Source organism: Silene latifolia, chromosome 11 (assembly GCF_048544455.1).
Source record: "Silene latifolia isolate original U9 population chromosome 11, ASM4854445v1, whole genome shotgun sequence".
Classification (NCBI taxonomy): domain Eukaryota; kingdom Viridiplantae; phylum Streptophyta; class Magnoliopsida; order Caryophyllales; family Caryophyllaceae; genus Silene; species Silene latifolia.
This window is the reverse complement of record NC_133536.1, coordinates 44,915,246-44,942,274: the sequence shown is the minus strand read 5'-3', so window position 1 is coordinate 44,942,274 and position 27,029 is coordinate 44,915,246. Positions and strand designations below refer to the sequence as shown.

The following is a 27,029-nucleotide window of genomic DNA, read 5'->3' as shown; positions in this document are numbered from 1 at the left end:
AATCCTAGTTTCTTTTACCATACTTATTCTTATAATCATCCCATAGTCGCTCGACAGGCTTACCGAGCAATTCCTCGAAATAAGACACATCATACCCTTCCTTCAGTCGAGCATTGAGATGGGCAACAAACCCGGGTCTCAAACTGGCACAGTAGTCCAAAAAATACGCTGTAATTTCAAAGCCCTGATCCCAGCGTTTCCCATCACCTGGCTTTAACCCGTATTTCTCCTCTGCGTAGCCGGCCTTAATCTTGACATAATCAGCAATTCCCTCAATCAATGCCTTTGGGGCTTGATCATTACCAGTCCATTGCCAAATATGGGTCATTTCATGGTAAATTACCCGGGTAAATTCCCTCTTCACATCGCCTTTGTAGTTATATATGTAGATTGAACTTAAGTAAATTTGGTTTTTCTTGGTTGAGACTTCGCCTTTCCAGGGAACCACGTGTAATGTCACCCGGGTTATGCCTGGTTTACGTTCATGTGGGTTTTCAGTTTGGTTAAATATCTGCCAGATGAACTCTGTGGCAGCAGAGAGTGTGTTCGTGGCGTACTCTATCCCGATTTCTTTTTCAAAGCGGGCTCCACCAGCACTTTCCGGGTACGGGTTGTAAGCTCCATAGCTTACAGAAGTGACTCTGGAAGTTAGGAGTAGAAGGAAGGTGATTATTATAGCTTGGTATACAGACATTTTGTAGATTATCAGTTGATGCTTGTAACAATGCAAGTGAAGAGTATTTATAGTTGGGTAAAGGTACTAATGTGGTAATTAATTTAGCAATTTGATTAATTTGAAAGGAAAATCGTTACACGCTATGTTAATTCGACGATGAATATTGGGTTCGTGTTGGATTGTGACAATATTTTCCTTCCGAGACGACACAATATTCCTTCAACACTTCATTTTAGGTAAAATACAGGAATGAGTGCATTACCTAGTACACAGATTATTACAATTGAGATTTTATCGATGAAAATTTACTGATAACAATCCCATACGCAATAATTATGACTAACGGAGCACCATTTATACTCGGTGAATAATGACGCATCTTCAATGAATATCATGTAAGCCGTATAGATTATATTATAACTCAAATAAACTAAGCTAATGAACAACAAAGTGGCTGTAGTTTAGTGGTAAGAATTCCACGTTGTGGCCGTGGAGACCTGGGCTCGAATCCCAGCAGCCACAAAATTTCTTTTTTTGGGGCCGTGGACATAGACTGATAGTAGACACTTGTTTTCTTTTTTCTATTCTTTTTGTTATATATGTGGCCTTGACCGAGATACTTATATATAGGGGACATATATTATTATCTTTTACCGAAAATGTCTTAAACTAGTGATAAGAAGGAGGTATAGTGAACAATAGGTTTTAAGTTCGAATACTCACCCTCATTTTTTTTTGAGGAAACCCTCGTTATTACACTACCCTTATACCTCATTTGACACCAAAAAAAAAAAAAAAAAAAAAAAACTTTTGGGGAGTAATATACGAATAATAAATTAGAAATAGAATCACCAAATGCTTTGCTGTATAGAGTACAACACAAAAACTTAATAGCTGCATAATAATTGGGTTCTGCTTTTTCACTTACGCATTTTACTCTTTCACATACACATTTGACAATTATACCTTTGTCATTTTTTTCCTCCCTCACTCAATTAATTCCCTTAATTTTATTCATATCCCTTCCCTTTGCCTCCCTCCGACAATCCTTCCAACCTCACTCCGGTAGACCAGTGCTCCGACCGACCTCGATTTCCCCTTTCTCTGACTACCCTTGTCCGGCTTCCCCGTCAAACGAAAGAGCAAAAGATAATTATTGTCTGCATGGGTCAATAAAGATGATAAAGTCCTATAAAAATGAATCTGATAAAATCTGCATGGGTCAATCTATGATTTTTGGTACACAACATCCAACAGGTAATTAATGGTTGTGTGGTTATACTCAACATTTGCCTTTACACATGTTGCCAGTTGCAACAAATTCTCACATGCAATTTTTAAAAAATCCATGGGAGTAAACATCCAAATTGGAATATCATGCATTACTGCCTCATTGATCAATTCTCAACGCATCATGTGGCGACTGATATTTTGTCAAAGAAATTGACAATCGCCATTGTTTATAACTCGAGATTGGGTTGTTTAATGTTACTGATATAAACTTCATAATTTTTACTTACCGTCTTCCCCCAATAGTAAACCCTAAATGATAATAATTGATAAACAACTAAACATATTAATTTCTAATGCTAAATCCGATACTTTCAACAAAATATATTAATAATTTTTAAATAACTAAATTACTTCACTAATTGCAGAATTACAATCAATTGTTCAAGTTTTTACAACAATTAGATTAGATTTCAAGGAAAAAAGGTAATATAAGAATTAATTTGTGTAGGTTTAGCGAAAAGGTTACGATATGGAAAGATAATAAAAAAGTGTGTGTGAAAGAGTAAAATTCGTATGTGAAAAAGTAATTCCGTAATAATTATCTTATATTCTTTATATATCTATATTTGCTGCTTATAAGTGCAACATTACCTCACTAACTGTGAGTTCTCCAAATGACGAAATAACATATCGGATATAAACCGACTTATCTCCGACCCTTCGTGTTAATTCACACGAAGAGACGGTTTTTCAATAATCTTACGCACATTTGAATGGATTATAACCTATTTAGTCCGATAGTTTAATGACCATACATAGCCTTATAATCAGACCAAAGCTGATCAACATTCGTCCCCAACAAATCCTCGAAAAAATCATCACTATAACCATCTCTCATCTTGTTATTTAATTGGGCCACAAACCCACTCAGAAGCCCATCACAATAGTCCAAGAACCTAGCTGTGACACTATACCCTTCATCCCAATTCGACCCGTCTCCGGGTTGGGCCCACCCATTTGGTATATACCCGGCTTTTAACCTCACATAATCAGCAATCCCTTCAATTAATCCACCATTCGCTTGACCATTACCATTCCATTGCCAAACATGGGCCATTTCATGGTAAATTACACCAGTAAATCCTGTTGGAACATCCCCGGTGTCGCTTGCTAGGTACTCCGCGCTATATTGGATTTGATTGTTACTCGTCTCAGCCACAACGTTAGGAGGTAGGCTAGGGACGATGATTAAGTCGACTTGGCCCACGGATTTTTGGTCCGACACGTCGGTTTCTTGGAATGTTTGCCATATGAAGTCTGTGGCACTTGAAAGGGTTTGTTGTGCGTAAGAGTCGCCAATTTGGTCAGTGAAGACCATGCCACCTTGTGTTGTGGGTGCATTGTTGGTTACAGTGTAATCAACTGCTAGGATTGCTTGTAATAATGTTGAAAGGGTAAATAAGAGGTAAATAAGGTGAAAATTATGGGAATTTTTACGTAACATTTTGTTCATGCAATGGGATTATAATTTGAGTGATGTTTTATGTTATTATGATTGTTGTTTTCGATTATTTGGTTTTATAGTTGTGTTTTGGAGTGTCATTAGGTTTGAGCAACTTAGTCAAGTTTTGAGTTGCCAAATATTCCAAGTCGTGAGAGTATATTAGTCAAAAGTCTTTCTTAGCGTACAGAGTGGTTTGTTCATCATTTTGGATCATGAATTTTGTGTTCACCCATTTTGTAAGGCAATGTAAAAAGACTTTTGTGACATAAAAAAAAATTCTGTAATGGTAACAAGACTAAGGGGGCGTTTGGTTAGAGAAAAAGAAAGGGAAAGGAAATTAGAAAGGGTAAGAGGGGGAAAATAAGGGATTACCTAAAAGCTAAAACTTAACTAGTTGTTTGGTTACATAAAAAAAATGAACTGTGGTAGGTTGTGATTTGTTTTGGTGTGCGGGTGGTAGTTTAGGTGGGGTGGTTGTGGTGGTGGCGACGGTGGTGGTGGCAGTGGCGTCGTGGTGGTGGTGGCTATGGGGTGGCTGTGGCGGTGATGGTGGTGGCGTCATGATGGTTGTGGCGGTGGTGTTATGGTGGTGGTTTATGTGGGGTGGTTGTGGTGGTGGTGGTGGCGGCGATGGCGTCTTGATGGTGACTGGTGTGGTGGGAGTCACAAGTGTGATGGTAGGTAAATAAGGTGGTTGAAAGGGTAATAAGGGTAATGAAATCTCATACCTTGGGGGTTGAGAGTAAGGAATTAGATGGATCGATAACATTGTTTCCCTTCCATTTCTTATAGACCTCCAACCAAACGCCCCCCAAATATGTTAAAAAAAACTCACTAAGCGTGTTAAAACTATACAGTATAATGAAATTTTATATACTTATTTCAATCATTAAATTCTCTTAATTTCCGATATATATATATATATATATATATATATATATATATATATATATATATATATAGAAATAGAAATAGGATCCTGTGCGAACCTAAAGTTCGGTGCGAACTGTACGAACTCTTTAACAACCACTAGATTAGAACAATGAAAGGCCCAGATTTCATCTCAAATACACACACAAAAACCCATATTACCCCGTACCTTCCTCTCTCTCTCTGTCAAATACCGACATATCCCCCCCTTCCCCCTTTACTCCATTAAAGACTCACCTAATTACTTTCACTTCACCTTCACCAAACATCGCCCCCCAACACCGAAGCATCTCCGATGTATTCCACGCCGGCGCACTTTCGTCGTGCATACAACTCCACAAACCTCTACACCAAATTCATTCATCAAAATCCCCAATTTTAGGGTTTAATTCTTCAATCAATACGTAAATATAAAATGCGGTTATTAATTCGATGAATTCCGCTCAATTCAGGGTTTAATATTTCAATTGATTTGTAAAATGCCATGTTAATTTGATGAATTCCAACAGTTATCATCATCATCATCATCATCGTCCTCTAATGGTGGCGACATCATCATCACCACCATCAATTTTATCAGCGTCATCGTTTCCGAGTATTTTGTTGCCGGAGATTTCATCGGCGTCGCATTATTGTTCGTTTCGCCGCGTTCCGATCAACTCCGATTTTTCGATATTTCGCTTCAGTTCTTGTAGATCTAGCATTTTAATCTGAAATTTTGTAATAAAAATGAGAACCAACTCCGATTTTTCGATATTCCAGCCGCATTTCCTCGTCATATACCCAAATCTGGGTTATAGGTGGGGTGAGTGATGGTCATGTCGCTGGTGTGGGTGTCTGATGGCCAGTGTAACTTTTTAGATGCTGGTTTGTCATTTTCTAGTCTTGCTCCATCACGTTGTTGAATGTTATTGATACTTTCAACTGGAAACAGAGTTCAGTCTAATTTATTCATGAACATTTTTGTTCCTGATCTCTGCATTGTGTTTATTAGTAAGTAGTTTACTGATTGACAGAAGCATATAATGATGTTATATCTTTGTCTGTCGCAAAATACCACCTAGATACACATAATATCGGCCCGGATACACATGGTATTACTGCGGGATACACGTGTATCTAGTAGTTATATCATGTGTATCAAGTATCCGACTTTTAATGACATGTGTATCTGGGTTTGAACAGATGTGTATCTAGTTTTACTGTCATGTGTATCCGCCAAAAATATAAAATGTATCCGCAAAAAATATAAAACGTATCCAAGAGTTAGAAATTACCCTAAAGTGTATCTGCTAATAATATAAAGTGTATCCGCAAATACTATAAAATGTATCCCGGAGTTGTCTTAAAACTTCCAAAAAAATTAGTGTAAAAAAAATTGTAAAAGTGCATTTAGAATTTTAGGGTGGAAAAAGTGTATCTACATATATTATAAAATGTATGTGAAGAAGAGGTGTATCTAGTAAAGAAATAAAGTGTATCTACAAAAAAAAAAAAAAAAAAAAAAAAAAAAAAAAAAATCTGGTTTGAAGCTAGTTCGTACGGTTCGCACCGAACTTTAGTTCGCACCGACCCCGACCCTATATATATATATATATATATATATATATATATATATATATATATATATATATATATATATATATATATATATATATATATATATATATAGGATCATATGAGTTGGGTCATGTTTGGTGAGTTACCCCTCTAAATCTGGACCATTGATCTAATCTAAGATGAATGGCTGAGATTAAAACTTACTCAAGCTATGAAAACCCAATTTTCTCTCAATCTCCCTCATTATTAGAAAAATCACTCTCTCTTCTTCTTCTCCCTCTAAAAAGCCAGAACAAAAAAACCTCCGTCCGATAATCAATTTCAATTATTTCGTGCTCTTCATCTTCAATTTCTCTCCGTTTTCAGAGCGATTTCGTGCTTGTTCTTCGCGCTCAGTAGATCTACTCCGTCTTTATCTTCAGTTTTTGCAATCAGGTACTCGTTTTCTCTTATTATACTATTTTTTGTTTATTTTTGAACTTCATTTTTATTTTCCTGTGCTTGAATTTCTAGTGTTTTGTGTGTCTATTCTTCAACTTATTCAATCGTTTTCATTATGTAGTTCAATTTGTCGTGTTTTTGTTGTTAAATTACATTTTCTATTTTTTTCGCATAATTCTAGGGTTTCGTAATTGTATTTTGCGTTTTTGTACCTGATTTTGAATTTTGATGTTGTTCTTTCTGGTTTTTGGTGATTTCATTGTGCTTTTGTTGCAATGAAGATAATTGTTTGTTGAAATTATTCGTTATTGTAATATATTGATGATGTTATTGTAATATATGGATTTTTAATGTTGCATTACATCTCGATTATTGTATTACTTTAATCGAGTTATTGTATTATTCAAACACAGTTATTTTATCTTGTACTGCTTGTTTTGTTGTGTTAGTGTATAATCTGTTTAATAACAGTTATTGTATTACTTTAACCGAATTATTCTATTATTGAAACTCAGTTATTGTATTTTATAGTTACTTCTTGTTCGTTATCTTGGGATATAATTTGTTATGTCCTCTTTAGTGCTAATTTAACCGAGTTATTGTTTGTGCATGTGGTAGGTTAATTGCTTATGTGACTTTTTGGAGACAAGGCAATAGCAAAAGAAGGGATTGTCGTTTTTACATTCAAAATTGTTGATGTTAATTTTGAATGAAAAGCAAAGCAGATGAACGATAATGAATCGGGATTTTTTTACCATGTATCACATGCTCACATATGAGGGAAAGATCTTTCCGTCGATGATAAAGCAAAAATTGGACATGATCTCTATATGGCTTGAGATGGTTGGTATTATGACGATTTCATTGTTCTCAGAGCGCCAAATGCCAATTTTCGTCATTATAAGCATTTAAAACTGAGATTTGTGGTTCTGATTGAGTTGTTGTAATGTTATATGTCGATTATTGTATTTCTTTAACCTAGTTATTGTATTATGAAAACTCAGTTATTGTATCTAGTAGTGACTTATTGTTTGTTTGTGTACATTAGTTGTTGTAATAAATATGTTATTCTGACTATTTTTTTAATTCTTGTAGTACTTAGTTATAAGAAAGATGGGTCCTAAACTTAACAGAGAGTCTGAAGTTGGTAATAGAGTTGATTTCAACGATTAAAAACAGTTTTTCCAAGAAAGGCGGTCAATAGGGTTCACAAAACTCCAAGAGTGAACATGTGAGTATATCCCCCCATCCCCCGTTTTGAGTTTCTGTTTAATTCTTATTTGTGTATTCATGTTAAACTATATAATAACTAGACCTTGTCTTCATCCCGTTGTCCTTAGGGAAGCACTACTTTTGTGTTTGTGTGAACTCTATGAACAAGACGATTGATATGTTGGACCATACGTTGCATGATCACTGGGAATAGCAATGAATTTCAAAGTATAACTTGGTTAGTGATTCTAATGTCAAAACACAGTTATTGTATTGTTTTAACCCAGTTATTGTATTGTTTTATGTAATTCTGATGTAGTTGAGTTTTTTTGGTACATTATTATTTCTGTGAAATAATCAGTTATTGTATTGTGTTATTTCAGTTATTTCAATGCATTAGTTGGATTATTGTATTTCATTTTGCTTAGTTACTTCATTCTGACAAAATATGCTTTTATTTCTCTAAAAGATCCAATTATTTTAGAGTGTTTTTATGGTTATTTCAATACTTATGGGTCGTTATTGTATTTCAGTTGCATAGTTATTTTCAACTTACGCCCTTCTTTGTTTTTATTTCTTTCAGCAAGCTTTCGCTTTTTGCTAGTTCAACCCTCGTCAGCTAGACATGGTTCTTATTGGGAAGAATAGGGGAAAAACACCATCAAGACAACTTCTTGTTAATGTTTAACTCCAAGGATGAAGTATGAGACAAAGTACACAATAGTTCAATCATGGTCGGTTATTGTAAAGTTCAATCACAGTTATTGTAAAGTTCAATCACGGTTATTGTAATAATTTACGGAAATTATTATACGACGCTGATGTAATTACTCTACTTTTATGTTGTAAAAAAGTGTTGCTTATGTCAAATTCAGATTGCAATTCATCTTCTTCCGCTTTTGATCATCCAACTTCTTATTCATCTTCCTCGCCTTCTTCTTCTAAAACACGCTCAACAAATCGGGAAGGGCTATATTAACTTAGTTATTGTATTGACCAATCTCAATCATTTCATTGAAAAAAATCAATTATTCTATTGAAAATAATCAGTTTTTCAATTAAAGAATATGAAAATATATAAACAAAAGATAAAAAATTGGCTATACTTGAGTTTCAGCTCAATACAATAACATGAGTTATTCATTACAATAACAGAGTTTATACATTAGAATAACTATCAATACCAGAGAACATTATTCTCAGTAAATTAAACAAGTGAGTTAACTATAAAATAACTACGTTTCTTTATTACAATAATTGAGCTTCTACATTGAAATAACTATACATACCAGAGAATATAATTTTCGGTAAAAAAAAAAGTAATTTTATTACACTAACGTAGTTATTCTATCATACAACATCAACTATTATATTACACGGCGTCAATTATTCCATTGACCATCAACTATCCTTTTTCAAGGCCATTCCACCTGCAAATCCACAAATAAGACCATACAACCTGTTGTACAGTAGCATTGTACAACAGGGTCACATATTATATATACTATCTAAATCCAATAAAAAAAAATGACGCACATCTCAATTCTCAAATCTCTTTTAAACGACTCCCAATTCTCACACAACCACTTGGAACCCTTTTTCTCTCATCTCTCTTAAACGACTCTTAATTCTCAAATCTCAATCGCATCACAATTTAGGGGTTTAGGGTTAGGGTTTTCTATAATCTCTCTTAAACGAATAGTCACCTTGCTCTTTTTTCCTAATTCTCATTCCAAAATAATGGTGAAACGGAAGCAATTGACATCAATATCAAGGAGGAAAAAGGCATCTAATAATATTTTAGTGAACGAGATGCAATTTAAACCATCAAGACGGAAAAATGCATCAAACAGTAATTTGAGGTAAATTTCTACACCAATCATACGAACTATTATTAAAAGAATACGAGCTAAAAAATACAAGCACATAAGAATACAAGTTATTAAGATAAGAATACGAGCTAATATAAAAAAAAATACGAGCTTAAATCACATAAAAATACGAGCTATTAAGATAAGAATACGAGCTAATACAAGCTATTAAGATAAGAATACGAGCTAATGAAAAAAGAATACGAGCTTAAAAATACGAGCACATAAGAATACGAGCTATTAAGATAAGAATACGAGCTAATGTAAAAAGAATACGAGCTAATGTAAAAAAAAAAATACGAGCTTCAACTATTTTCATGCATTATAAATTTTGGATAAAAAATTTCCTTCAAGATGATGTTCACGAGTCACGTCATATGATTTGTTCCGCATAGTCAATTAATTATAATAATTTAAGGGAAGATGTGATTCATTAACTGGATGATGGAGGAAGATGAAGAGGAGTTAGAAAAATATTGAAGCAGTCAGAGAGGGAGGAGGGCAATTGGATTACGTTAATTTTTTTTTTCAAAAGTATTTGAAAAAAGACTAAAATAACCCTGAATATACAATAGCATTGTACATCCAGTTGTATAGTCTTGGAACTGCTGCAAATCACCAAAAAAAAATGTAATCTTATCAGATTTTATTGTAATCAACCCTCACTAAATCTCAATTATTTCATTGAAAAAAATCAATTATTCTATTGAAAATAAACAATTTTTCAATTAAACAAGATGAAAATATACAAACAAAAGATAACAAAACTGGCTATATTTGAGTTTCAACTCAATACAATAACATGAGTTATTCATTAAAATAACTGAGTTTATACATTAGAATAACTATAAATACAAGAGAACATTTTTCTCAGCAAACAACTGAGTTAACTATAAAATAACTACGTTTATTCATTACAATAACTGAGAATCTACATTAAAATAATCATACATATCAGTGAACTTTGCAAAGAAGTTATTTTATTACAGTAACGTAGTTATTCTATCATACAACGTCAGTTGTTCTATTACACGACGTTAACTATTCAATTGAGCATCAATTATCTCTTTTCAACATCATTCCACCTGCAAATTACCCAGAAATAATGAAATCTTATCATAATTTGTTGTAATTAATGACGAATAACATAACTAAAGTAATCAGCATAATGAAAAACGAAATCGTTCATCTGAATTACACATATTTGCACCTGAATTCATCGCCGTTTTGATGAGAAAGAGATTGATCAACAGAATTCATCATTCGATCATCATAATTCATCATTCTCTTGAAAATCACATAAATCTGATTAGAATTGTTATTTAATTTCAATAGCTACGAGAAAATCACTGAAGTAATTCGATTATTAGCTAAGAAATCGTATATAATATTCATACCTTCGTTTGATTTGACGCGTTAGGGTTTTCCGAAATTTGACTATTAATTAAAGAAAATCTGATCTTTTCAATTGAAATGCTTGAAACTGTGAATGAATTTGTTGTAATCGTATGAAATTACAAAAAAAACTGAGAAAAATTTGATGAAATTGTTGATGATCATGGAAGATTTTGATTGATTTTCCATGTTTTTTATCGTAACAGAGTAGTTGGTATTTTGATGAGAAAGTAGAGAGAGAGAGAGAGAGAGAGAGAGAGAGAGAGAGAGAGAGAGGAGGGAAGAAAGAGAGAGAGATGCGTTGATTTTTTATCGATGGATTTTTTTGTTCAATTGGTTTTGTTAGGTCAATTGTATATATACGCGGGGCTAACTCACGAAAAGTGGCAAACTCATAGGATCTTGCCTATATATATATATATATATATATATATATATATATATATATATATATATATATATATATATATATATATATATATATATATATATATATATGAATGGGATCATGTGAGTATACACTATCTTTTTGAGGATTGAGGATTTCATTACAATATCACAGGTTGTTCAATACAATATCACAGGTTATTCGAAACAATATCACACGAAAAAAAAAAATTTGTGTAAAAAAAACAAATTTTTTTTTTTTTTTTTTTTTTTTGTGGACAAGTCTAATTTTTTTTCATGATATTGTATTGAAGAACCCGTGATATTGTATTCACTAATCCTCAATCCTCAAATATTTAGGAGTTCTCACCGGATCCCGACTCTCTCTCTCTCTCTCTCTCTCTCTCTCTATATATATATATATATATATATATATATATATATATATATATATATATATATATATATATATATATATATATATATATATATATATATATAGAATTAGGATCACATGAGTTCACCCTATCTTTTTGAGTCTCGTGAGTTCACTTATGTATCACACGCTTTACACAAAAATATCACGTTTTTTTTTTATGAATAAAAAAAAGTTTTTTTTTTTTGTTTTTTTTTTTTTTTTTTTATGCTATGATATTGTTTAGTATAACCTGTGATATTGTTTCTGAGTCTGTGAGTCCAGTATAAGAGTATCACAAGTTATACAAAATAATATCACACCTTACGATAAACAATATCACTGATTGTACTAAACAATATCACGGGTTATACTACACAATATCACATCACTGAAGCTAAATTCGCCTTTCACTCCGCCTTTCACCATCTTCATTGTCAGTCATCTTGTCCCCCAATGTAATTCACCATTATGTGTGTCTCCTCTGTTAGATAGCTCAACCTCATTAGAGAATAGAGAGAGATAAAAAGACAAGAGGATTATCATAGTATATACTAACGTCTCTCAACCATCTTTTTAATCCTTCTTTCTACATCAACCCTCATAAACTCTGCCATCTCTTCCCTAGCCTTCTGATAATCATCATTTTTCCCAAATTCAAGGATACCATCACCAGAATCAGGAACAACTTTGTCACCTACATCATTTCTTTTCACCCCCTCGCAATCTTCATCAAACCCAACCAAAACAACAGAGTTGTTAAACAAACAAGGACCATCTTCAAGATCCGAGTCAAGATAACTCAGATCTGGAAAAAAATTGATAAACTTATCGAATTTCTGGCGATTTAAGTAAAAATCCATCGACATAATGATTGAATGATAGAAAGGAGAGTGCGAAAGTGAAGATCGGAGATGAGAAAAGGGATTAGATGTGAAACAAAGGAAGATTTGGACGGAAAATAAGAGAGATCTACAGAGAGAAAGTGAGGAACAATGGCGGAAGAGAGAGAGAGTGACAATTAGGGTTTGGCTGATTAAAGGGGTTAAATATGGCGGGAGGGGTTAATTAGGGTTTGGCTGATTAGGGTTAAGGGTTAAATGGGCTGGTTTAATAATTGGGTTAGTATTTGGGTTGGGTTAATTAGGTGAATTAGTATTTGGGTTAGGAAATAAAGTAGGGGTACAAAATGTAAAAACAAAAAACAAGTAAGGATAGAATGGTAATTGTGTATGTGAAAAAGTTACTAAAAAAGGAAAGGGGAACATTACCTAAATAATCCGTTTTGGGAAAGAGGGAACATTATAGCGAATTGGAGGGAGTATTATATAAATACATTAACTTCCTCCATTTGTTTAGTACAAGGACTGAAAGGGAAATAGGAGTAGCAGAAGAAGAAGATGGTACATACATGAGGTTGGGCAGAAATTTTGACTCTTAAAAAGGGCAAACATTTTAGGTTTACTACAACTTAAAAATTATTTATTTTAACCAGTTCAAAATAGCTCAAGTGAAAACTCCAATCTACTCCTCTAATCATAGTATAAACGTCGTCTCCAACAACCCTAGATAACGGGAGCTTCACAACTTCAACTTGGCTCGAGCACATTCAATTTCTATCCAATTCAGCAAGAATGCATGACATGTGAGACACGTACAGTATCAACTATTGCACATTTGAGTCCTTATTCTCTAAACCACAAATTCATGTAGTTTGAGGTAGCCGCATTACTACTACCCCCACTGAAAGAGCATTGTTGAGCCATCCTTAAAGTGTCTTGGAAACTTTATCAGCTAGAATCATTCCAGTCTTACATTACATGCAAAAGACCGTACTATGCGGCCATTCGCCATCCACAAAATAGGATTATTAAGTTACAGTTTCACAGCTAGCATACAACTCCTGAGTTGCACATGTCAACAATGCTAGATTGTTACCTATAGTAATATTTAGAGCAAACTACTATGCTCCAGTATAAATAGAATCGCAGTCTCCACTACAACGAAAACGCGGGATACCGACGGAAAAATTCAGGCCATACTGACGGTTTTTCCGTCGGTATTTCCATTTCCTAACGGAAATTCCGTCAGTAACCAGGGTCAGCTTATTTCGTCAGTAAAAAACCTATCCTGACGGAATTTCCGTCAGTAAATGAAATAACTGACAGAACACTGACGGGAAGACCGTCCCTATTTGTGGCTAGAAAGTGACGGAAATTCCGTCAGGAAATGGTAATACTGACGGAATTTCCGTAACAAAATGACACGTGGCAGTTTTTTGACACAAAGTTGAAACACATAAAAAAGTTGGAAGTGACGGAAATTCCGTCAGTTTTTTGGAATTACTGACGGAATTTCCGTCACAAAATGACACGTGGCAGTTTTTTGACACCCAGTTGAAACACATAAAAAAGTTGGAAAGACGGAAATTCCGTCAGTTTTTTTGAATTACCGACGGAATTTCCGTCAGTTGTTAGGACATGTGGCATGTTCTGGTTATTTCTGGGAAATATAGGAGGGAAAGTCGTGACGAAAATTCCGTCGGTATTTTAGAATTACTGACGGAATTTCCGTCAGGTCTATTAAAAATCAGGCCTGGAAACAACAGCCTGCTGCCCAGCCATGATGCGTTTTTTGCATCGTTTCAAATACAGTCGCGATGCCTATTTGCATCGTTTCAAATACAACCAAAACCTGCAAAACACATAAAATCGTCGACCGCCAAGCGGGAATCCATTTTCACGTCGACCGCTATTGCGGGAATCAATAGACAACAAAAGAGAATTGAACGCAAATTTTTTACATAAAAAATCGGTCAAATTCATACATTGTCTTACTAATTAAACACAAATCACCAATGTTTTTTCATAGTCCATACTAGACGACAACACTAATCTAACCTAAAGGCTCTAACGTATAGGCTCAATAAAACTACCATCTCCAAACCCGTGTCCACCATCCGGAAAGTCATTCCGCCTATGTGGAGTAAATTGTGAACACATGTTTGGGGGTTGAGATGCTTGCATATCAGCCCAAACCTTTTGCATTGCCGCCATTTGTTCACCCTGTTTACGAACGGTTTTTACAAGAGCAATTCGAGTGGCTCGCTCATCATTCATTTGGGTGGAAAGCTATGAAATCATGCTAGGAGCATAAGAGAAAGACCGTCGGCCAGCTTTGTTAGTAGGAAGATCATACCATATTTCGGCCCCTTTATCTCCGGTCCCAAACATCCGGTTCTTCTCGTCAAAGCCTCCTACAGCCTTGTAGTACGCCCGGATCTCGTCGGGAGACTGCCCAGGTGGCAATGGTTGACTCATCTCCTCTTGGTAATCATGCTGAAAAAAAAGACAAAATCGTCAGAAATGATATATATATATATATATAGGAATGGGATCATGTGAGTATGACTCATATATTTGAGGATTGAGGATTAATACTAGCTGTCAGATCTAAGAGATCCATCGTCCATGATTTAGTGCGGATAAGTAAGGGTAATATGGTAATTTTGCGGGCACACATATATACTCCTTATTCCATCGAAACAAACCTAGTTCATTCATTCTCACCCAAAGCCTTTCTCTCTCTACCTTCTATCTTCTTTGATGCAATCCCTAATTTTCCTGTTTTCGTGATTTTTTTTGTTTCGAATTCAATCTCAGCTTAATCAATTGTCATTCTTCTATTTCTTATCAACGATCATACTCTTTCAATCGAAATCGCGATGTCAGGTACATTTACTTTATCTTTAGTTTTTAATTTCAGTTTTATTTTAATGTAATTGTTGTTTCGCTACATATATTTGCAATTACTAGTCATCTTACTGTGTTTGTTATGATTTTGTAGCTACTCATCGTGATTTCAATGATTTGTATCTCTTTTTCCTAAATTAGGTTTAATTTGTGAGGATTTCATATGATTTATTTGTATTCTTTCTCGTATATCTAGGTTAATTTAATTCGAACAAGTTACGAATTTGTTATATATTCAGTAATTTTTCCTGATCTATGTTCAACTCACCTGTTGTTATGATTTTTTTTGTTCTCGATTTATAATTTTGATGACATTGATTCATAGTCTTGTTATTTGATTGCGATTTTAAATTATTTCACTTTGTTCGAGTTTTATTGTCATGTAAACCTAATTTACATGTGTAGTATCTTGTTTCAAATCTTTTTAAATTTGTGTCAGATTGATTTACATCTGTTTTACATTGTTACTCTTTACTGTTAGCTAGTAGTAGTATACATTTCGCCGATTTAGGTTCTAAATTGGTTGACATCTTATAAATATCACGTATTTGCTGCTACAGTATCCAGTGTGATATTGTTTAGCAGAGTATGTGACATTGTTTAGCAGACTGTGTGATATTGTTTTACTACATCCCTGTTACTTTGATTGTCAGAAATTAATTACTACTTGTTTGTTTACATTGTATTTTTTTGTGCTAATTTTTGTCAGATCGTGAAAGTTGTTTAGCTTTGAGCGGCCTATTCAACAGAGATATGACTTGGTCCAAATTGGTCTAATAAGCTTTGGGCTTAAGGCTTAATTTACCTGGCAAATGAGTCTCCAAGTTTGGTGTATGTTTGGTTTTGGTATAGATTTGATGTTGAGTTGTCATCATATGTTTCTGATTTACATTTTGCTTGTTTATTGAGTTGCGGTATTTTGTTTGACCATCACCATTTCATCTTGTTGAGTAGCAAGGACAACATAAATTTTAAGATATTGTTGTTGGTTCTTCTGATTCCATTGTTTTCATCATGTATTGAAAAAAACTAGATCGGATTTGTCTAATTTCAGTTGTGGCCTTGCTCATATTTTCTGTGAGTGCTCTTAATTCATTGGTGGATTCGAGTTTTGATTAATCCACTTTCTTCTTTTGGTACAATAGGTTGACTTTGTCCCACTAGATTGTTGATTGCGTAAACCAGGTTTGTTTAGGCGGCTTAAAGGTGAAAAATCCTGCGAAGTAAATGTGTTGGCCACCTTTTCTTTCTTTGAGATGGATCATCGATGAAGTGGAAGTAGACACCACAACACAGTATGGTTCATTGTTCTTGACGAGCTTTACTTTGGATCCTTGTATATCTCTCACATGTTTTCTTACTGGGAATGGCAGATCCACTTTGAAGGGGATATGAAGTCTCATGATGCGTCCAAAGAAGCTAATTGATAAAACCAAGTCATAAATGAAGCTAAGAATCAGTATTACTTTCCAAGGGGATATGAAGTCTCATGATATTCTTCATTGGTGTCGTTCTAGTGGTTTGATGTAATTGAGTTCTGGAAAGTTGGGTAGATAGTCAGGTGGCTGCATTAAATTAAGTCATGGTCATGAAATGGTTTTATGAAACGGTTGTACTGGTATTTAAAACAAGATGAGGTCGAACAAACGTCAAGCAAGAAATTCAAGATTGTGCTGGAAAAAGATGTCAAAATGGATAATAAAAAGAAATTGGTAAAGGTAGAGAAAGAGAAAGGAACTAATCTGTGTACTCAGACTATGTTGACAGAACTTTAATTGAATATGTACTGATTGATGTAATTTTGGAAGGATAGTGATCTGCTGTAGTCGTTATAAATTAATATTACGGTTGTAATTTTGTGATATTGTTTAGAATCATGAATGATATTTTATCTTATATGTTGTGATATTGTTTTTCAATAGCAAAAAGATTCCTTGTGAATGTGATATAGTTTTGGCTAAAATGTGATACTGTTGTGCGTAAAGTTTGATATTGTTCGGTAATGCTTCTAGAACAATATGACGTGATACTTATGAAGATATATATTGTTTCTTATAACTTTTTGGAAACTAGCAAATAAAGATAGATATATGATATTGTTAATAGCATAGTGTGATATTATTAGCGTAATAACTTGATATTGTTTACCATATCATTTGATATTTTTTTTGAAAGACAATAAGGGTGATATTGTTTTATGATATTGTTTACCACATCTTGTGATATTGTTAAGCCAGTAGTGTGATATTGTTTCCCACATCTTTTGATATTGTTAAGCCAATAGTGTGGTATTGTTTATCACATCTTATGATATCGTTAAACTAATAGTGTGATATTGTTAAAACAAACGTGTGATATTGTTTACCAAAAAAATGAAATACTTTAGAAACCATATATTTTCTATTTAGTAACATAAAAAAAAGAGGCAAATCCTGATACAACTATAACTTTGTTACCACTATTTTACATTCCAACTCAAAAATGAAAAAAAAAATACAAATTTATAACCGCTTGAAACGATATCTAAGAATAAAGAATTTGTCTTTATAAGAGAAATGAATAAAAAAACATGATTTATTTAGTTGATCATGCATTATAGACTCCGCCAGCTTGCAAACATACTCTTAAATAACCCTCCAAAAGCGAAGAAATCTGCAAATAAAAGAAAACAAAGTACAAAACATCATCTTAATATCATCTTTCAGACAAAAGACAATACAACAAATATAAAACACACACCATATATTACATCATTTACAGCAATATTTTACATTATTTTACTGCAAATCAGTGACATTTTATAGCGAAAACACCATAGTATAGCATTTTACTGCCTTGATGACATTTTACAACTTAATTATCTAGTCAACCTGCCAAAATGTATGAAAATAGAGTACCACTAATCTTCACATTCAGTATCACATCATACAAACAACAGTATCACACGTTTTTCGTTATCATAGCCAACATGTAATTCGACATTACTCATTTTACTAAACACAAACGATTACTTCAATTCTATCATATGAAGCTGTAATTTTGCACAATTAAACAATGTTAAACCCTAATTTTCGCGATTAAAACAATATGAAACCTTAAATTTCACAATTAAACAATGTTGAACCCTATTTTTCACAATCGATCAATATTAAACCCTAATTTTAGCGATTAAAACAAAAAAGACATCTTATAAATAACTACAACTTCAATTGATGATAGTAATTGATTCAATGTGTCGATATTATGAACGAAAAACGTTTAAAATCATTTATAAGTAAGATATTTAGAAATTTACAGCAAGAACATGAAAGTACACTAAATAACTTGACGATTAGTTCAATTTTTTTGATTTAATCCAATCAAATTCAGGTAATTCAACATACATACAATAATTTCGAACAAAATTAACATGTAAAATCAATTTAACACTACATAAGTTGAAATAAAATCGCAAAAATGAAAGAAAACGAGAAACATATGTACCTCAACGATTGATTTCTAGTGAGAGTATTCAATCTAATGAATGAATAACTCTAGGATGTTGAAATACAGTTGAAATCGTGTTTGAATTTTTAGGTTTTCGAAGATTTTCAGTGAGATTTTTGAGAGGATTGTGACATATTTTTGTTTGTAATGTTTTTGATTGATTTTGGATTTCCTAGAGAGAGAAACGATTGACTGATTTTGGGAGTTTTAGGTGGTTTTGTTTGTCAATTTTCCTCGCGATATTGTTTTGTATATGGTGTGATATTTCATTCGTTACTCAATCCTCAAATATTTAGGAGTTCTCATCGGATCCCGACTCTATATATATATATATATATATATATATATATATATATATATATATATATATATATATATATATATATATATATATATATATAGAAATTGCATCAAGTGAGTCTAGGTATCTTAGGTGAGTCTAGCATTTTAATCTCATCCATTAGATCTACTCCTAATAAACGGCTGTGATTAAATCTCAGAAATTATAACAAACCTATAAAAGCTAAGAATTCAAACCTCCCCCTCATAATTCAGTTTCACTTTCTCTCTCCTCCGTCTCTTTCCCTCGCTTTCTCTATCTCTCTCTCTAAGTCAAAATAATCCTCTGAATCAAGCAAACAAACCCTAGGTTCCTGTTTTTTACTCGCTTTTATCAATTCATTCACAAATCAATCAAATTCGTCTATTTTCCAGGTTCTCGTTGCTACAATGGATGCAGATTCTACCGACATTAACATGCAAACAGGTAATTTCCGTAATCCTTTCGTTTTCAGTTTTCCTTTTCGCGATTTCATCTGGATTCTATGTCGCTGATCATTCGCTATTGTAATTTCATTATTCCGTTGCTTTTCAGTTTTTTAGGTTAATCGATTTTATGTTTGCTTCAATTTTAATGAAATCCGTTCACTTCTACTTCAATTTTACGGTGTCCTTTCCTTTGATTATTCTCGTATTTGCTTTTCTCTTAAATATTAGGTGAAATATCCTTGTATTTGTTGTTTTTCCTATCGAATTTTCATATTTGCGTTTCTCCTCTGCTTCGCTTACAATCGCATTTGCTTTATCGTCACATTCCGTCAATTTTGATTATATTTGTCTTTATTCTGTTGCTTTTCAGTGTTTTAGGTTAATCGATTTTATGTTTGCTTCAATTTTAATGAAATCCGTTCACTTCTACTTCAATTTACGGTCTCCTTTCCTTTGATTATACTCGTAGTTGCTTTTGTCTTAAATATTAGGTCAAATTTCCTTGTATTTGTTGATTTTCTCGTTCAAATTCGGTCAAATTTCATTATATTTGACCTCTTTTCCTGTCTTCTATATTTGTTCCCCGTCTCAGTATATTCCTGTTCTCTTTGTCAATGCTTACTGTGCTCGACTTGTTACAATATCAATGTTATCAGTAACACAATCACATATATTCATTTTCCATTGCACATATAACATATCTTGTACCACTTCGGACGTCCCTCGGTTCATTTGTTACTTCAATGTACTTTAGTTTCTTGTTCTAAATTGTAGTCCAGCCTCTTCGCACATTCCTGTTCTCCCGTCCATCCTTATGTCACTACATTGTCATAGTACTAGTATTACTGTAACAATGTTACTCTTTGTAATACCACCGTTGTATTTCAGGTCACTAATACTCGTATTTTCCTTTTTGTATTACATGAGACTCAAATCTTGTCACTCAACCCCATTCTACGCCAATTGTCCAAGAGCAACCCAGTCCTCAACCAAATAATCAGCTTGTTCTGTCTCACACGCCTAATGGAAGTGAGCGCTGGATGCGTGTGGTTTAGCACAAGTTTAGACCTACCATTGGTGCAGTTTTCGCCTCCCTTGAGGCTGGAATCAAGTTCTACGAGGTTTATGCTCGGGCATGTGGATTTACCCCTCGGAAGCACAGTACGAAAACACTAGGAGGTGGTGTTGCACACCAAAAATTCGTAGTCTGCAACCGTCAAGGGTTCAGGGAATATAAACCGAAACAGCGTCACAGAACCAAGGATGATGAGAATATGGGTGATGGTTCGTCCACAGCTATTACAGTTACACGGCGAGTTAAAATCACAAGAATTGGATGCCGAGCGTACGTCAGATTTGCCCTTCTACATGGCCTTGATGGCCCAACTATGATTGACGAGTTTTCTGAAGTCCACAATCATCGTCTAACCTCTGTCTGTAACAGAGATCTCGATAAGATTTCACGATCCCTTGATATGTTCCAGAAGACGCTTATCTTGGACAACTCCAAGTTGAATATTGGCGCTGGGTTGACCTTTAGACAGGTTAAGGAACTTATCAATGGGTATGAAAATATCGGTGCTACATTGATAGATTTTAAGAACTTTCAAAGAGATATCAAGTGCTACATTGGGTTAAGAGATGCTGACCTTTTCATCGATCGACTCGAGAAACTCAAAGTGACCCAACCCCAGTTCTACTTTGCCTATGATGTTGATCCGCAAAACCGTCTAACAAAGTTCTTTTGGGCTGATGCTACATGTATTAGAAACTACTCATTCTTTGGGGATGTTGTGAGCTTCGACCCTACTTACGGAACCAACAAGTATGATATGGTTTTTACACCATTCACAGGTGTTAATCACCACAGAAAGTCGGTGTTGATCACCACACGAGGATGACATCTCCTTCCAATGGACCTTTCAGCATTTCTTGACTGCCATGGGACAAAAAGAGCCGCAGTTCATGATCACGGATCAATGCCCTGCCATAAAGAAGGTAATAGTGTGACAATGTTACTGTAACAGACTTACTTAAATTTATTGTACCACAACTTTCTGACTCCAACTACCACTGTTCCATCTCTTCCTCTTTTACAAGGTTATTCAATAACAATATTACTGTAACTAAATTACTAACATATAATTTACTCACTTGCTCTTTCCCTATTACTGGTCAATATCACGTTCTGACTTGCTGTTTCATTATGACTGGCATACAACAGGCTTTCCCTTATGTTTTCAAGACAGCTAGGCATCGTTATTGTATGTGGCATATTACACAAAAGATCACGGACAAAGTTGGTTCAGCACTCTGCAGAGACACGGACTTCCTTGCTCGCTTCAACGCTGTTGTTTGGGACCCTGATATGGAGCCGTCGGAGTTCGAAGAGAAGTGGCAGAAGGTCATTTCAGATTTCCAGCTGGAAGATAATGATTGGTTGACTACAATGTTCGACGACAGACACCATTGGATTCCTGCCTACCATCGTGACCTTGCCTTGGGCTGCATATTAAGAACAACACAGCGATCAGAAAGTACAAATTCGTTTTTCAAGCGCTATGAGAATCACTTTGGTACACTGGTCGAATTTTGGATGAGGTAAACAACTCTTTTTCATTCCTTACGATTCGGGAACAGTGTATGTTACAAAGTACCATTGTTTCATTGTTACATAAATAATTTGTTGCCGAATCCTTGTTGCATTAAAACCAGGTTCCAAACTGCTATGAACCAGCAGCGCTATACACGAAGGTGCGATGATTATAACAGCGACCACTCATTCCCTGAGCTTAAGACAGAATTACCTATAGAAAAGCATGGCGCTATTATATACACACATGCTGTGTTCAAGGTGTTTCAAGAAGAAGTAATGGCTGCCGATTCATGTGGTGTTGATGACTTTGAGAAGGAGGAGCATGTGCGCATAATTCATGTAATCGATGCTGAGACAGACAGAATTTTCAAGGTGAGGTTCGACCTTAGAAGCACAGATGCAGTATGCGAGTGTAAACTGTTCGAAAGAATTGGATTACTCTGCAGGCATATTGTGTGGGTGTACAAGGGCAAAGGAATTGGGCGAATACCAAGCAAGTACATTGTAGATCGTTGGCTAAATAACACACACGCAGCGAACAGGTTTGATTCAAAAACATTATTACAGTGACAGTTTTGACTTTACAGTAATTGTTTTACAGTAACATTGTAACCATAATTTCTTATAGTAACATTGTCACCATGATAAAAGTAACTCTTTGTTTTACTTCCGTGCTTGATTCGAATGGGAATGTCATTGAGGATTTATATATGGCTACGTCGATAATGATCATTTGTGCAACGTATGGTCAGAGTTCCGTCAGATAGTTGGTGTTCTCAAAACTTTACCTGCTGAACACACGGAAGAGTTAGCATCCCTCCTAGTTGAGTTCCGGCAGAAGTTATGTATTGAACCGCTTACAAAATACCAAGAGATGGAGATTCTGTTGGGCTGCAGCTCGTCGTCTGAAGTCACTATCCACCCTCCGGAACAAGCACGCAACAAGGGCAGCGAAAAAAGATTGAAGTTAGCTAAACAACAGGCCATTGAAAAAGCAGCCAAGCCAAAGAGGCTATGTGTATACTGCAAAGAAAGAGTTACCCACGACAGGAAAACATGCCCTCTTCGCATAGCTGATGAAGCTGCTGAGAAAGAAGCTAAAAAGAAAAAAGTTTGATACTGTTATGATGTTACAGTAACATTGTGACCTTATCAATAATTAGTAGGATTTTGTGTTGCTGTGACAATAATATGTCACAGTAAAAATAAAAAGTAGAATTGTGTGTTGCTGTGACAATAACATGTCACAGCAAAAAGTCATTCGATTTTCCTACATCATAGTTAACATTTTATACAGCACTTACAACATTTTATATAGCAATAAATATTGTTTTAGGACCATTTTCCGTCCCGTTTTAGGAGCATATTTCCTAAGTTTTACAGTAACAGTGTTATACGATTTGTTTTGTAAATATGCCCTTTGTTTAAGGATTTCGCGGTGCCGCCTAATCAACCCCTAAACCCTTTTCCGTCCCGTTTTAGGAGCGTTTTTCCCCAAATTTAAATCCCGTCCACGATAGGGTATCACCCGTCCTTCCCTAGGGTTTAGTTTTGGTTTTTTTATGTGATGTTGTACTACGAACAACCTTTGTTTAAGGAAAAGGGTTTAGGGTTGGATTAGGCGGCTCCGCGAAGCGGTGCCGCCTAATCCAACCCTAAACCCTTTTCCGTCCCGTTTTAGGAGCGTTTTTCCCCAAATTTAAATCCCGTCCACGACAGGGTATCACCCGTCCTTTCCTAGGGTTTAGTTTTGGTTTTTTTGCACCACGATTTTGTAAGGAAAAGGGTTTAGGGTTGGATTAGGCGGCTCCGCGAAGCGGTGCACCCTAATCCAACCCTAAACCCTTTTCCGTCCCGTTTTAGGAGCGTTTTTCCCCAAATTTAAATCCCGTCCACGACAGGGTATCACCCGTCCTTCCCTAGGGTTTAGTTTTGGTTTTACTGTAACAGTGTTGTACTACGAACAACCTTTATTTAAGGAAAGGGTTTAGGGTTGGATTAGGCGGCTCCGCGAAGTGGTGCCGCCTAATCCAACCCTAAACCCTTTTCCGTCCCGTTTTAGGAGCGTTTTTCCCCAAATTTAAATTCCGTCCACGACAGGGTATCACCCGTCCTTCCCTAGGGTTTAGTTTTGTTTTTTTTTGCACCACGATTTTTTAAGGAAAAGGGTTTAAGGTTGGATTTGGCGGCTCCGCGAAGCGGTGCCGCCTAATCCAGCCCTAAACCCTTTTCCGTCCCGTTTTAGGAGCGTTTTTCCCCAAATTTAAATCCCGTCCACGACAGGGTATCACCCGTCCTTCCCTAGGGTTTAGTTTTGGTTTTACTGTAACAGTGTTGTGCTACGAACAACCTCTGTTTAAGGAAAAGGGTTTAGGGTTGGATTAGGCGGCTCCGCGAAGCGGTGCTGCCTAATCCAACCCCAAACCCTTTTCCGTCCCGTTTTAGGAGCGTTTTTCCCCAAATTTAAATCCCGTCAACGACAGGGTATCACCCGTCCTTTCCTAGGGTTTAGTTTTGGTTTTTTTGCACCACGATTTTGTAATGAAAAGGGTTTAGGGTTGGATTAGGCGGCTCCGCGAAGTGGTGCCGCCTAATCCAACCCTAAACCCTTTTCCGTCCCGTTTTAGGAGCGTTTTTCCCAAAATTTAAATCCCGTCCACGACAGGGTATCACCCGTCCTTCCCTAGGGTTTAGTTTTGTTTTTTTTGCACCCGATTTTTTAAGGAAATGGGTTTAGGGTTGGATTAGGCGGCTCCGCGAAGAGGTGCCGCCTAATCCAACCCTAAACCCTTTTCCGTCCCGTTTTAAGAGCGTTTTTCCCCAAATTTAAATCCCGTCAATGACAGGGTATCACCCGTCCTTTCCTAGGGTTTAGTTTTGGTTTTTTTGCACCACGATTTTGTAATGAAAAGGGTTTAGGGTTGGATTAGGCGGCTCCGCGAAGTGGGGCCGCGTAATCCAACCCTAAACCCTTTTCCGTCCCGTTTTAGGAGCGGTTTTCCGCAAATTTAAATCCCGTCCACGACAGGGTATCACCCGTCCTTCCCTAGGGTTTAGTTTTGGTTTTACTGTAACAGTGTTGTACTACGAACAACCTTTATTTAAGGAAAGGGTTTAGGGTTGGATTAGGCGGCTCCGCGAAGTGGTGCCGCGTAATCCAACCCTAAACCCTTTTCCGTCCCGTTTTAGGAGCGTTTTTCCGCAAATTTAAATCCCGTCCACGACAGGGTATCACCCGTCCTTCCCTAGGGTTTAGTTTTGGTTTTACTGTAACAGTGTTGTACTACGAACAACCTTTATTTAAGGAAAGGGTTTAGGGTTGGATTAGGCGGCTCCGCGAAGTGGTGCCGCCTAATCCAACCCTAAACCCTTTTCCGTCCCGTTTTAGGAGCGTTTTTCCCCAAATTTAAATTCCGTCCACGACAGGGTATCACCCGTCCTTCCCTAGGGTTTAGTTTTCTTTTTTTTGCACCACGATTTTTTAAGGAAAAGGGTTTAGGGTTGGATTTGGCGGCTCCGCGAAACGGTGCCGCCTAATCCAACCCTAAACCCTTTTCCGTCCCGTTTTAGGAGCGTTTTTCCCCAAATTTAAATCCCGTCCACGACAGGGTATCACCCGTCCTTCCCTAGGGTTTAGTTTTTGTTTTACTGTAACAATGTTGTATTACGAACAACCTCTGTTTAAGGAAAAGGGTTTAGGGTTGGATTAGGCGGCTCGCGAAGCGTGCCGCCTAATCCAACCCCAAACCCTTTTCCGTCCCGCTTTAGGAGCGTTTTTCCCCAAATTTAAATCCCGTCAAAGACAGGGTATCACCCGTCCTTTCCTAGGGTTTAGTTTTGGTTTTTTTGCACCACGATTTTGTAATGAAAAGGGTTTAGGGTTGGATTAGGCGGCTCCGCGAAGTGGTGCCGCGTAATCCAACCCTAAACCCTTTTCCGTCCCGTTTTAGGAGCGTTTTTCCGCAAATTTAAATCCCGTCCACGACAGGGTATCACCCGTCCTTCCCTAGGGTTTAGTTTTGGTTTTACTGTAACAGTGTTGTACTACGAACAACCTTTATTTAAGGAAAGGGTTTAGGGTTGGATTAGGCGGCTCCGCAAAGTGGTGCCGCCTAATCCAACCCTAAACCTTTTTCCGTCCCGTTTTAGGAGCGTTTTTCCCCAAATTTAAATTCCGTCCACGATGGTATCACCCGTCCTTCCCTAGGGTTTAGTTTTATTTTTTTTGCACCACGATTTTTTAAGGAAAAGGGTTTAGGGTTGGATTTGGCGGCTCCGCGAAACGGTGCCGCCTAATCCAACCCTAAACCCTTTTCCGTCCCGTTTTAGGAGCGTTTTTCCCCAAATTTAAATCCCGTCCACGACAGGGTATCACCCGTCCTTCCCTAGGGTTTAGTTTTGGTTTTTCAGAATAATGTGTTGTACTACGAACAACCTCTGTTTAAGGAAAAGGGTTTAGGGTTGGATTAGGCGGCTCCGCGAGCTTGCCGCCTAATCCAACCCCAAACCCTTTTCCGTCCCGTTTTAGGAGCGTTTTTCCCCAAATTTAAATCCCGTCAACAACGGGGTATCACCCGTCCTTTCCTAGGGTTTAGTTTTGGTTTTTTTGCACCACGATTTTGTAAAGAAAAGGGTTTAGGGTTAGATTAGGCGGCTCGGCGAAGTGGTGCCGCCTAATCCAACCCTAAACCCTTTTCCGTCCCGTTTTAGGAGCGTTTTTCCCCAAATTTAAATCCCGTCCACGACAGGGTATCACCCGTCCTTTTCTAGGGTTTAGTTTTGGATTTTTTGCACCACGATTTT

The 27,029-nt window shown here is 36.0% G+C and overlaps 4 protein-coding genes and 1 non-coding gene across 5 annotated transcripts; 3 read left to right on the top strand and 2 right to left on the bottom strand.

Annotated features, from left to right (window-relative positions):
• Positions 1-4: 4 nt before the first annotated feature.
• On the bottom strand, positions 5-694 carry LOC141613326 (uncharacterized). Its single transcript, XM_074432060.1, has one exon. It carries the CDS (start codon positions 692-694, stop codon positions 5-7), a length of 690 nt encoding a protein of 229 aa, XP_074288161.1.
• Positions 695-1,126: 432 nt separating this feature from the next.
• Positions 1,127-1,198, top strand: TRNAH-GUG (transfer RNA histidin (anticodon GUG)). The gene has a single exon. It is a non-coding gene; the product is annotated as a tRNA-His (tRNA).
• Positions 1,199-2,496: 1,298 nt separating this feature from the next.
• Positions 2,497-3,464, bottom strand: LOC141614828 (uncharacterized). The gene has a single exon (XM_074433556.1). The coding sequence runs from the start codon at positions 3,420-3,422 to the stop codon at positions 2,712-2,714; it is 711 nt and encodes a 236-aa protein (XP_074289657.1). The 5' UTR covers positions 3,423-3,464; the 3' UTR covers positions 2,497-2,711.
• A 16,127-nt stretch (positions 3,465-19,591) lies between these two features.
• On the top strand, positions 19,592-21,531 carry LOC141613325 (protein FAR1-RELATED SEQUENCE 5-like). Its single transcript, XM_074432058.1, has 2 exons — positions 19,592-19,628; positions 20,714-21,531. The coding sequence occupies exons 1-2, from the start codon at positions 19,592-19,594 to the stop codon at positions 21,529-21,531; spliced, it is 855 nt and encodes a 284-aa protein (XP_074288159.1).
• A 40-nt stretch (positions 21,532-21,571) lies between these two features.
• LOC141613324 (protein FAR-RED IMPAIRED RESPONSE 1-like) lies at positions 21,572-23,343 on the top strand. Its single transcript, XM_074432057.1, has 4 exons — positions 21,572-21,628; positions 21,855-22,231; positions 22,346-22,737; positions 22,979-23,343. Exons 1-4 carry the CDS (start codon positions 21,572-21,574, stop codon positions 23,341-23,343), a joined length of 1,191 nt encoding a protein of 396 aa, XP_074288158.1.
• Positions 23,344-27,029: the final 3,686 nt, after the last annotated feature.